Source organism: Nicotiana sylvestris, chromosome 4, assembly GCF_000393655.2.
Source record: "Nicotiana sylvestris chromosome 4, ASM39365v2, whole genome shotgun sequence".
NCBI classification, from domain to species: Eukaryota; Viridiplantae; Streptophyta; class Magnoliopsida; order Solanales; family Solanaceae; genus Nicotiana; species Nicotiana sylvestris.
The window spans coordinates 178,604,957-178,617,732 of NC_091060.1; the positions used below are offsets into that span (position 1 = coordinate 178,604,957).

The following is a 12,776-nucleotide window of genomic DNA, read 5'->3' on the forward strand; positions in this document are numbered from 1 at the left end:
GATGCTACACTCTGCACTATGTGCAGATTCCGGAGCAGCATTTGGTCAGTAGCACTTGGGGAGCCTGCCTTTAGTCCAGCCAGAGATCCCGGGGTAGTCCTGCAGGCGTCCGCAGGCCCGGCGTTCTCTTCTACTTTATTACGTACTCTGTTTTCATTTGATTTCGAGACAGAGTGTATTTCTTTCAGACATTTGTTGTTGTAATCTTAGTCCGTCCATGATATTGTGACACCGGGTCCCGGGTAGAGACGTGTGTTGTCATTGTCGTAGTGGTTTTGGTTATTATATTAGATTAAGTCTTCAGCTTGATTTCATTTATCGTTAATATCTAAATGTTGATTACCTATTAATACAGAATGTTAAAAAGGATTAAAATGAAAGAGTTAGTAATTTCCATGTTTCGCGGCTTGCCTAGCTTCTACGAGTATGCGCTATCACGACCCCCGAGGGTGGGAAACCCGGGTCATGACAAACAATCTGCAAGCACTGAAAATTTGGGGAGATCTTTAGGTTTAGATAAGAGTTAAACATGTTGAAGTTAAGCAAATATAGAATAAACTTCAGCTAAAACATGCTGAAGTTCAGCAAATAGAGAACAAAACTCCAGCTAGTAGAATGCTTAAGTTCAGTAATTACAAACAAAAACTTCAGCTAACATGCTGAAATTCAGCAAATAGAGAACAAAACTTCAATTTGTAGAATGTTTAAGTTCAGCAATTACAAACAAAAACTTCAGCCAACACTTGGTTTAGTAATTTTTGCTACTTCAGGCAAAAACTTCACCTAAAACATGCTAAAGTTCAGCAATTACAAACAACTTCAGGCCCGTCTACTAGAATGCTGAAGTTTGCGTGATTGTCTTTGCTACTTCAGGCCCGTATGCCTGAAGTTTACGCGAAAAGTGGGTACGCTTGCAGTTTTTTTTGCAAAGAGGGTATAAGTTAAAACGTGATCCAAAAAGCGGGCATAGATGCAAATCCCCCTTTTCCCTTTAAGCAGAACCGGTAATATCACTGTCGATGGGATAAATATAATCTCTCTATCCTTAATCAGAGATGTCGGGTAGGAACTTTAGTAATAGAGAAATTTCTAATAGTAAGTGCTTTCCTATTAATAAACGTTACGTAGCCGAAATTTGAATTAGTTGGGCTAGTAAGTGCCAGATATCGGATGAATATGGCCCTTTTATGAGATGTTTACGCAAATAGCCGTTGGATTTCCTATTTATTCTTTTTCTAATCGATATACATTGATTATACGCTGACTATATCTATTTATACACATCTTATATATGAATTGTACATATATTATACGCCTTATGGCTAGTTTTCACTTAAGCGATTGAAAAGAGCGGCTACTAAGGTTACTTCTTGAAAAAAATTACCCATGACGGCCTATTATCATAATTCGACTTGTGAGTCTATTGGTCTTTGTGGCAAAATCACTGAATGTATGATATATGTCACGTATATGATCTTTTTGTTACTTAACCATTTATTTATTTATTTATATTATTTTTGTATCTCATGCTTAATTTGGTACACACCTAACACAGCCCGATAACTAACAAGTATTATACATAACCACTTGCTAAAATTTGTAGAAAAACTTGTTAGATTTTTGCCATAATTTTCTTATCATATTTGATTTTTCTATTTGTTGAAAGAAATGACAATATAATTACCTTAATTGGATTTTCCTTTTTGTAGAAGGAAATATAATTCTCCTATACTTGGCTAGTATTTTTTCTTGTAGGAAAAGGTTTGGACTTCTATAAATTGAGGATTATTCCTTCTCCAGCAACCACAATGTAGCCACATGGGGGTTGAGAGTCGTATTTAGGGGGAGAACTTTACAGGACAAGTGTTAGTGTGTCACTTGTGTTTGTCTTTTCGTGAGGTTGTTCTCTCGATATTTTGTACTCCCTTTTTATATAGTGGATTGCTCATCTCCGCGGTGAACGTAGGTCAGTTGACCGAACCACGTTAAATATTTATGTCTCTTTTGATATATTTCTCCTTTGTTGTATAATTTATCGTCGCTCAAAATTTATTTTACTAGTTTCCATATGACACCTGATTATTTCGGTCTACGACTTAAATTCAATGCTTAAAATTTACAAAGCTATAGAGGAATGGGCAAAGAGACAGAATTCAGAAACACAGGATCTTTTCAGCTCCTATCATTATACTATTCATAATATTATAGGAAAAATCCAACTAATCTATTCTTAGATCATCCAAAATCCAGAGAGAAACGTGGCAATTATAGTGAGCCATTTAAGGGAGACTCACCTATATTGCCCTTCCCTCAGTCCCAGAAAAAGGAAGATGCCTTAGAATATACCTTCAGTCTCTCATCAATCTGTTTGGCTCTACCACAAAAACAGATAAGGCCCCATGCACTCATATTATTAGACCAACCACCCCCTCGTTCCCTGCCCTTGTTTCTAATTGTGACAAAATCAAGAAAAATGTATATTTTTAACTGTTTCAAAAAATAATAGGAGTAGTCGATAATATATACTCCCTCTGTTCCAGTTTATGTGAATCTATTTTCTTTTTGGTTCGTTCCAAAAAGAATGAACCCTTTCTAAATTTGGTAACAATTTAGTTTAAAGTTACAATTTTACCCTTAATGAACTTGTTTAGGACCACAAATTCCTAAAGTCTTCATTTTTTTCTTAAACTCCGTGCCCAGTCAAACATGTTCACATAAATTGGAACGGAGGGAGTATATTTTATATATATTTTTGACTATTAGTTTTGCTGACAAGTCAATTTTATATTTTGCCCAAAAATCAACTCAATTCTTAGTAATTCACCTCTTTTGATAACTGTCGTGTCCAGCGTGTATTATCTCGATTAATTTTATGAGATAGCATAGTAACTGGCTTGTTTATTTTCAAATGATTTGAATTATAACTTATTTATTGACTTGAGTCAACGAATTGAAATTCAAAATGACTCATCAAATTATGGGGTAATGGGGTTAGAAAGAATCACACGGTATAACTTAACTGTCAAAATGCAATCTGAACTCAAATGCACAAAATCAGATTTGAAAATTGTGAATTATTTAAATTTGAAAAAGTTTAACCTAATAACTTCTTTAAAAAAATATATTACAACAATCATCCAGTATAATCCCACATTTAAAAAAAAAAAAGGAGAAGGGAGATTGAATTATGTTAGACTGATTAAAGTTGTGACTCGCCAGTTAGGAGTTAGACTAAGAATGTCATTGGTTGTCTATTGATGCAGGGCTTTACTTGCTAGTTTTACTATACCAGCCATCTTTTTCGTATTTTGTATTCTGTATTTCATATCTATCGTATTGCTGTTATTTTATTATGCATTTATATGGTACTAATATAGCGGCTTCTGTTGCTTTTTGAGCCGAGGGTCTCCTGGAAACAGCCTCTCTACCCTTCGGGGTAGGGGTAAGGTCTGCGTACATATTACCCTCCCCAGACCCCACTTGTGGGATTATACTGGGTTGTTGTTGTTGTTGATTAAAGTTGTGACTCGTTATTTGATTCAATCGAAACATTTACCAATTCTACCTGTTCCAGTATAAACTTGTAAGAAAAGACCCAAACCCGAATGAAATCTATTTTCAACTACCCAAAGTCTTTTCTTTAAACCACAATTATGTTACATAGGCCCCATACTCTCTTTTTAAAAAGGAACTCGTAGTACAAAAACAGTTTATTATCAACTCTCTTTAGCTCTGGTCTGCAAAAGAACACCATGAATTCTCCATCTTCTTTGATGATGACAATCTCCCAACCAGAACAAGAAAAACTCATAGACAAACTCCAAATCTTCAAGATTCAAGGTAAAGATAAACGTGGCTGCACCATCCTTCGCATCATCGGCAAGCTTTTCCCTGGTTAGTTCTTTCTTTCTTCAAGTTTAATTCTACTTCCGTTAGTTATATAAGATCGAGTTGAGGGTCTTTCGGAAACAATCTCTCACTAAGTTTGTTGTCTTAGTTATATAAGAGGAAGAGTAGAAATCAGTATATTTGAACAGATTGCTACAGTTTTTTTAATCTTTTTTCTTGTTAGTCTAGACTAGACTGGGGCGGAGATAGCGGCGTAAGAATAAGTGGTTCATCTAAGTCTTTTTCGTCAAAAAGTTATGTTGTATATACAAAGCAAAATTATATTTTAAAAATATATAATAGATATTGAATCTCCTTGACCCAACTCAAGAGCTCTCAAGTGTTGTTTTGAGTCCTTTTAGTGAAAAACCCTAACTCCACGCCTAGATATTAATTTTAAAAGTCACAAGGCTCCTTTTAATTAAAGCCTAAGCCAACACATTAATTTTACAGTGTCAAAGTTTCCCTCTTTTGAGAGGGAGCCTTGGAGTTACGGTAAATTATCTCCCATATAACCTATAGGTCACAAGTTCAAACAGTAGAATCAACCAACTACTGACCCTTGCATTAGGGTAGGCTGTATACATCACACCCCTTGGCTGCGGCCCTTTTCCGGATCTTGCGTGAATGCGGATGCTTCATGCATCGACTTGTCCTTTAAGGTTTAGGACTTTTTTGTTGTTCAACTTTTTTCTTCTCCCTGTTTCTGTATCCTAATTATGATATTTTGTTTTACTGGTTGATTCAATGATTTTCAGCAAGGATTGTAAGTGTGGAGGCAGTAAACAAGTATGTACAAGAGAAGATTTATCCAAGTTTAGAGCAGAGACAATTCTCAATAGTGTACGTACATACAGGAGTTAACAGAAGTGAAAATTTCCCAGGAATAGCAGCTCTCCGATCAATCTGTGATGCTATGCCGGAAAACGTGAAAGATCATCTGAAAGCTGTTTATTTCCTTCACCCAAGCCTACAGTCTCGACTCTTTCTTGCCATTTTTGGCCGTCTCATCTTCACAGGAGGGTAATTAACTTTTCCTACGACACTTAACTTTCAAATAAGTACTTTTTTTTGGTATTTTAAAAGATTATAGTACAGGATGTAATTTACTCTATGGTGGAATTTGATTGCAGGATTTATTGGAAGCTGAATTATGTAACTAGGTTAGAGTTCCTGTGGGAACACGTAAAGAGAAAGGAGATAGAAATGCCAGAGTTTGTGTATGAATTTGAAGAAGAGCTGGATGACTACCGTCCGATGACGGATTATGGAATGGAGGGAGATCATCCAAGGGTTTATATTGATTCTACTGCTGAACCTGCAGTTTCAATGTACTCAATGAGGTGTATTGCTTAGTAAAAAAGAAAGAGGGGAAAAACTGTTTTAGGTGGTCTTAGATGGGCTGAACTGATATGTGTGCCGGCCTCTTAGGTCACTTTGTTTTATCTTCAAGTGTTATTACTTATAGAATGTCTGCAAAATGCTTAGTTGGTATCTGTGGCGTTCCAAATTTAATTTCAAAATGCTGCTTAGTGATTATCTGTGGCATTACAAATTTTAGTTTTGTTTAGACTGTAAAACTAAAGACCAAATGAGCAGCATTAGATTTTTCTCATCGCTAATAACAGCAAGAGATTTAATATTCCAATCCGCAACCAACTCAGCAACTCTTCGCATCACTTACCAAACGGACGAAGTTTTGTTTCCTCATTTCTTCTCTAGGAACAGCAATAAAGTGCCACCAACTCAGCGGGAGTCTTGTGTGACAAGAAAGTGCCACCGTTACTAAAAGGTAAGTTTTATAGAGCAGTGGTTAGGCCTGCCATGTTATATGGAACTGAATGTTGGCCGGTAAAGAACTCACACATCCAGAAGATGAAAGTAGCAGAGATGAGGATGTTGAGGTGGATGTGCGGGCATACAAGGATGGATAAGATTAGGAATGAAGATATTCGAGAGAAGGTGGGCGTGGCCCCCATGGAGGACAAGATGCGGGAAGTAAGACTCAGATGGTTCGGGCACATTCAGAGGAGGAGCACTGATGCACCGGTGAGGAGGTGTGAGCGACTGGCTGTAGTGGGCACGCGGAGAGGTAGAGGGCGACCTAAGAAGTATTGGGGAGAGGTGATCAGACAGGACATGGCGCGACTTAGGATTACTGAGGACATGGCCCTTGACAGGGAATTATGGAGGTCGAGCATTAAGGTTGTAGGTTAGGGAAAGTTGTGAATATTTCTACAGCACAATAGAGTGAGACTAGCCAGTTAGGAGTTAGACTAAGAATGTCATTGGTCGTCTATTGATGCAGGGCTTTACCTGCTAGTTTTACTATACCAGCCATCTATTTCGTATTTCGTATTCTGTATTTCATATCTCTTATATTGCTGTTATTTTATTATGCATTTTTATGGTACTAATATATCGGCTCCTGTTGCTTTTTTGAGCCGAGGGTCTCCTGGAAACAGCCTCTCTACCCTTCGGGGTAGGGGTAAGGTCTGCGTACATATTATCCTCCCCAGACCCCACTTGTGGGATTATACTGGATCGTTGTTGTTGTTGTTGTTGTTGTTGTTGTTGTTGTTGTTGTTTTCAAATAAAGTCGGACGATTTTTCCCTCTAGCGACTCTTGTGCTGCCCATATATGTTGTACCGTGTTTTCTTCAAATAGCAGCACGTCTGACAAAAATTTCTGTAAATATGAACTTGACAGAAGTGATTACGCATAAACTGAACATTGGAAACTTAGCAAGTTAGGTTAGAGAGCTCCCACTAAAAGGCATCATTCGCTTGGATGCCATGAGACATGAGGGATAGAATTGGAGGGTGAGATAGTTAGAGACGGATGTAGCATGTTTGTGACGAGTTCAACCAACAGAGTATTCTCAACACAAAGTATATTTATTTATGTAAAAATTACTAAAATTTCGACAAATATTAATTCAGATCCATAATTCCAAAAGTGCAAAATATTTCAGTCCAGCTAATTAGTTGTTCAGAATAAAAGTGAAGGTATTCATAGAGACATAACAGATGCAGAAAGATGGCAATTACATGGGAAAGCTGCTGGCATAAATATGTTGGTACAGATTTATTTACAGTACAGAGATATTTGATTACGAGGAATGTTGCGGTCACACAGATTGCATCAAGATAATATAGGTACAGGTTTACTTACAGCACACCACAATTTGATTATTTGCAACTCATATACAAAGTAATTCCATCAAAGTGAACTCTGGCCAGAGACATATTCACAAACCCTTACCGGGGATTTACCAAATACACTGCAACAAGATAATAGCATGAATCAAGAGGTAGTATACACTGCAAGGAGAAATCAAAATAGGGACAGATGAACAGATGCATAAAGAACCTTTCTCACTAGCAATAAACAATAATCATATACATTTATGCAAATCTCAAAATTACATGGTCATGGCAGAGCTAAAAACCATAATTTCCCATTAAGTTAACCCAGTAATTGGTGGAAGAAATTTTTGGAAAGCACTTGAATTGCCTATTCAAAAAGAATCTATCATAGGAAGCATCAGGAGATGGTGGAGAAACTCAAATCTCCGTCCATTTCATGTGGAAATTAACTTCATTCAGATAGATGAGTAAATACAGGACTACTACATTTGGCATTACTTCATCTTAACAGAAGAGTCCTTATATGTTGCATATTTACAACATCAACACAAGCTTATAATCTAGGCGAGAGGAAGCAATTTCATTGCCCCGAAATAGTCAGAATGGGGGGTTTCATAGGAAAATAATTAATGCTCCCCAATGTCAAGACCCTAAAATCTCTCCTGACTACAATCCTATATTGGCACTATAGGATCGCACTTCCGTTGTATTACAGGTATAATTACCTCAAACTAAGTTTTAGAGAGTCGGCAGTGAACAATCTCTACTTCCACTGTAATGGTTGAGTTGTGCTTCATCTATAACTATAAATATCTTACAATAGCATCAGACTAGCTTTTGGTGAAATTCAAGTTGGACAGTACAATCCTATCAACACTTATATTACATGAAACCAAAGATCTAAGCTAATTTGTACACAAGAAAATGTAAAAGAGAGGCAGACTTACATTATCAACATGGATTCGGAGTGAACCAAATTGGAGGAGGCCAACGAAGCATAGAATGTGAATTGCGAGGATAGCATGATAATGCTTTAATCCTACCGTCCTCTAAATTGTAATACCCTAGATCATGATTCCCATTGACACCATCATAATTAGCCTCACAATAATCATCCGTAAAGTAAATCCTATTTCCTTCACATCCAGGATAATCAGAAGCCAACAGCGCCAATGAAGAATTCTCTCCTAAAAACAACATCTTCTCACCCAAACTATCCACCTTCTCCCACCTCGGCCCTTCTAAAACCAACCTAAACACACGAAATTCAACCGTCTTATACACAACATCAAGCTGATGATACGCAGCATCAGTATCAAGCTCCAAAGACCTAGTTACCAGTAAAAGTTCATCATCCGTTTTAACCAAATACTGTATATCACCGCCAATTTGCCTAGGCGTTTCAATAAACGAAACCTTAGGCAAATCACCACTAACATCACAAACTGCAATCGATCCAAGTTTATGAACAGCATAAAATAATCCATCAAAATATATAACATCCTCAGCAAAAAACCGCGCTTCATCAATCAATTTCCACGAATTTTCTCCATTTTTGCAGTAAGCAAGCTCGCCTGTTTCATTAAGGATCATTACCGCAATAAAATTCGGATCACGTGAAGGACTATGCGAAAGGACAACTTTTTTAATAAACAAGTCACGTATTTCTTTTAAATTACGAGTGTAAACCTCGCCGTCGGGAGATTGGATGGTAAATTCTCGACCTACGCTGTAAAAATCGAAATTTACCACATTAGGAAGCTGAGACAGCGGCGGAAGATTAAAAGTTACTTTCGTAAGCGGATTAATTATGAAAATTGACGGCGATTCGTCGACGATGATGAGCCAGCCATGAGAAGAGCCACAACGTCGGCGGCGATTCGAAGCCTCGGGCAGGTTGAGGAAGTGGAGCTTGTTATCAAGGAGGTTGAAAAAACCGCGCCGGTTCGACCGGTTTTTTGGGAGCATTAACCATGGGAATTGACAAGGTAAGTTTTTGGGAGTCGCCGGCGTTGAGGATCGCCAGTTGGAGCAAACGGCTCGGAAACTGAGGTAATCGCGGAGGTTAATTAGCTTATTCACAATCGTATCGAGAAGCTCCGGTGGAAGTTCCGACCAGTCATGGTCAACCGACATGGCTCAGAGAATGGCCTCTAGGATATTTTAGCTGCTCTTTCCCGCGACCATACAAATTTCCCACTTATAGACTTGATAGTAAATGCCGGGAAAAAAAAAAAAAAAAAGTAAGCTCAATTCTGATTTAAGACTTATTAATTCTAATCCCGAAAATGCCGGCAATCCATGTCAACTTAATCAGAGAATTATTATCTAAATACTATTCCTCCGGTCCAAAAAAGTGATTTTTTGGCCTTTTTCTTATGGTCCAAAATAAATGATTTTTCCAGATTTCAAGAATGAATTAATTATTTTTTCCTATATTGTCCTTGGAGTAAATAGTGTTGGAATATGTGTTAGGAGTATTTATGTGAGATAGTAAAAGTTAATATGGTCAATTCCATTGCTAATTAATGCTAAAAGGTAAATTTCTTAATCTGTGTGAAAACATCCAAAAAAATCACTTATTTTGGACCGGAGACAGTACTACTCCTATTTGATAAGGACAAAAAAGGGAAGAAAAAAAAAAGGAAGAGAAATGATATAAGCAAACCATTTGCCTTTGGTGCGCATAGAATGTCAAAGAGAAGACTTTGTTTTATCCATTACAAAGAAAATTGCATCACACTTTAATCATTTATAAGTGAAATAAGCTAATTGGTGAAAAAAATATGCTTAACTATGGAAAAAATTTAAGAGCTGCATTTTGCCAAGACCAAATCAACTGAATCTCATCAACCACAAATCTTAACTTTTGTTGTGCGACATACTAGAGTTTGCATTCAGAGTCACTTCGAGTTGGCAGCCAAAGAATCTTTACTCCTATCACTAGTAATGCCTTATCGGAAACAGCCTCTCTACCCCTAAGGTATGGGTAAGGTTTGCGTACACACTACCCTCCCCAGACCCCACTTGTGGGATTATACTGGGCGGTTGTTGTGTTACTAGTGATGCCTTAGCAAATTGGCTTGTTAGGAATCACCACCTTTGCGGCTTCAATATATTTCCATAACCAGTAAAAATTTAGCTTTAAATGCTTAGCTGATACAGCATAGAGAGTAGGTCAAAGCCTCCATAAAACTAGCACAGAGAAGAACTAACTATAAACTATTAGATTGGTAAGAATTAAATAAAACATGTAATTTATCAAATTACAGTTTGTTCACTTCAACAACAGTTAAACCATCTGCTTCACTTCAACATCATTTGAAGCGCTTCAACAAAATTAACAAAGTTTCAAGACTAAATTTGACATGTCATATAAATAGGATCAAGAGCTTTCTCTGTCTTTGCTATATGGAGTTCCCTTCAAAGAATAGAACACCATAAATTATAGAAATACAGAGGGAAAAGTTTACATGATATTCATGCCAATAGATACCGAGAGTTGTTCGACAGAGCATAGCCTATGAGGTGACTAAATCAGCATCACCCCCTGAGTCAGCATCTTTGGCATCGGCACTCTCACCATTGTCGACAGCACTTAAACCAACCTCAATAACAGTTTCAACTTCTGAACCATCACCAGCACCAGCAATATTAACATTATCGGTGCTCTCACCATCGTTGACAGCACCTAAACCAGCCTCAACAACAGCTTCACCAGCTTTTGAATCATCAACAGCACCAGCAGAATTAACATTATCGGTGCTCTCACCATTCTTGACAGCACCTATACCAGCCTCAACAACAGCTTCAATGGCTTTTGAACCATCACTAGCACCAGCAGAATTATCATTATCCACACCACGCAAATCAGGGTAATTACGATAGTTAAGGGAATGCAGCCATAGAGCCATTGTTCCATCCTTGTGTTCCGTCGATGCAATATGACTATAGATATACTTCATTTTAAATTCTTCTGCCGCCTCTGTATAAGCTTTCAGAGACACTTCTTCATGAGTGTCCTTCCACTTACTGTTATATGAGGTGAAAAAGCATTCATCCAAATACAATCCAACCTCAGGCGCCATAGGAACATTGATGTTGACATCCCTGATTTGATCCAAAATGGTACCAGATTAAAACATGCTTACCTATTCACAACTTAAAAGAGAATAACTAACTAAGAGTAACATGTACCTTCGGAAGGCAGTTTGAATTAAGGATTCAGGAGCACAGTTTCTCATGATCGCAACAGCAAGACCAATCATTTTACGGATTTGATGAAGCATAAAGCTCTGACCCACAACCTCGCACTTCACAAATTCAATGCCTTCGACGTTCACTATAGTGTTTGCAGTAAATGAAATGATATATCGCTTGGCAGCAGGATCATCAGCTTTTGTTCTCGTTGTGAAATTGTGAAAATTGTGAGTTCCCTCGTAGTACTTCAAAATTCTGTTAAATCTTTCTTTCTCTTTCTCTCCATAGGAAAACACACTCTCTTCTACTTGTTCTTCTATTGCTTTAGCATTTTCGTCGCCTTTCTCAACTTCCTCCTTCGTTTCTTCACCCTTCTCACTTAAAGAAGCTCCATTTTCAATTACCATATTTGACTCAGTGATCACATCATTTGCATTAACATTCACATTACTCTCTATATTTTGCAAAGTTACTTGTGCATCTCCATTGTTCGGCATATTGCCTGGTTCAGCAACAACAATTACTGACTTAGTTATCGGATCGTAAACGCGCTTACCCATTACTCCAAATACTTTACGACCCCTTTCCGAACACTCCAAACACTTAACAAGCTCTTTCCCAGATCCTACACTAGCTAATACAGTCTCTCTGTCACGATGTGAGGATGGGTCAAGAGCAAAAACAGGAACAAAATACACATACCTACGCCGGTCACAGAACTTCTTAGCATTAAACGCATTTGTTACCCGTTTAAACCCAAAGATCCGGATTTGAGGAGAGAGGATCGAGTTAAGCCGATCAATAAAACCAGGCGGGTCGACGTAAAACCGACCCGAAACGACCTGACCCACGGCGCTGACACCCTTATCAGTACGAGCAGAACGAGCCCAATCATACCTTCGGGGTTGACACTTGTCATGCTCAGGCACACCACCTGCTTGATATAGTGCTTCTTCTAAATCGCCTTCGATTGTTTTAGCTCCAGGATTCTTCTGCATACCCTGATAACCTACGCCGCAGTACGCGAAGAATATTGCGATTTTTCGACGCTTGTATCTCGGTTTCCTCTCAGGTGCTGGACCATCTCCGGCGACGGCAGCGGTTGCAGCTTCTTCGTCGTCGGAGGTGGTGGTGGACATTTTTTGCTTTTTGGGTTCTGGTTCTTCGATAGTTGATAAAGGGGCGGTTTTGTTCTCCATGTTTGACGTCAATTTTGGGGGGAATTGTGAATTATGAGAATGATAGAGGTGGCCATTACAGAGCGGTTTGTTGATCGAAAATGGGAACTTGTATCAAACCCTGATAAAACCCTAGGATCAACTGCCCCGGCGCCACGCTGGCAAGGGATGGAAATGCTATGCTGCTCCTACTTGTACCATGTGAATGAGTCATAGTACCTCGGAGGCTTTGGTAACCAAAAAAAAAAGTTGCGAATAATGTAATACAACAACAACAACTCAGTATAATCCCACTTAGTGGGGTCTGGGGAGGGTAGTGTGTACGCAGACCTTACCCCTACCCTGAGGTAGAGAGGCTGT

The 12,776-nt window shown here is 38.3% G+C and overlaps 3 protein-coding genes across 3 annotated transcripts; 1 reads left to right on the forward strand and 2 right to left on the reverse strand.

The window, feature by feature from the left end:
• The first annotated feature begins 3,662 nt into the window (after positions 1–3,662).
• LOC104227529 (uncharacterized) lies at positions 3,663–5,427 on the forward strand. Its single transcript, XM_009779788.2, has 3 exons — positions 3,663–3,894; positions 4,647–4,911; positions 5,022–5,427. Exons 1-3 carry the CDS (start codon positions 3,753–3,755, stop codon positions 5,242–5,244), a joined length of 630 nt encoding a protein of 209 aa, XP_009778090.1. The 5' UTR covers positions 3,663–3,752; the 3' UTR covers positions 5,245–5,427.
• Positions 5,428–6,839: 1,412 nt separating this feature from the next.
• Positions 6,840–9,234, reverse strand: LOC104227528 (F-box protein SKIP23-like). Its single transcript, XM_009779786.2, has 2 exons — positions 7,986–9,234; positions 6,840–7,172 (listed from the first exon to the last, which is right to left on the reverse strand). The coding sequence occupies exon 1, from the start codon at positions 9,172–9,174 to the stop codon at positions 7,990–7,992; it is 1,185 nt and encodes a 394-aa protein (XP_009778088.1). The 5' UTR covers positions 9,175–9,234; the 3' UTR covers positions 6,840–7,172; positions 7,986–7,989.
• Positions 9,235–10,241: 1,007 nt separating this feature from the next.
• Positions 10,242–12,544, reverse strand: LOC104227527 (uncharacterized). Its single transcript, XM_009779785.2, has 2 exons — positions 11,236–12,544; positions 10,242–11,148 (listed from the first exon to the last, which is right to left on the reverse strand). Exons 1-2 carry the CDS (start codon positions 12,435–12,437, stop codon positions 10,560–10,562), a joined length of 1,791 nt encoding a protein of 596 aa, XP_009778087.1. The 5' UTR covers positions 12,438–12,544; the 3' UTR covers positions 10,242–10,559.
• Positions 12,545–12,776: the final 232 nt, after the last annotated feature.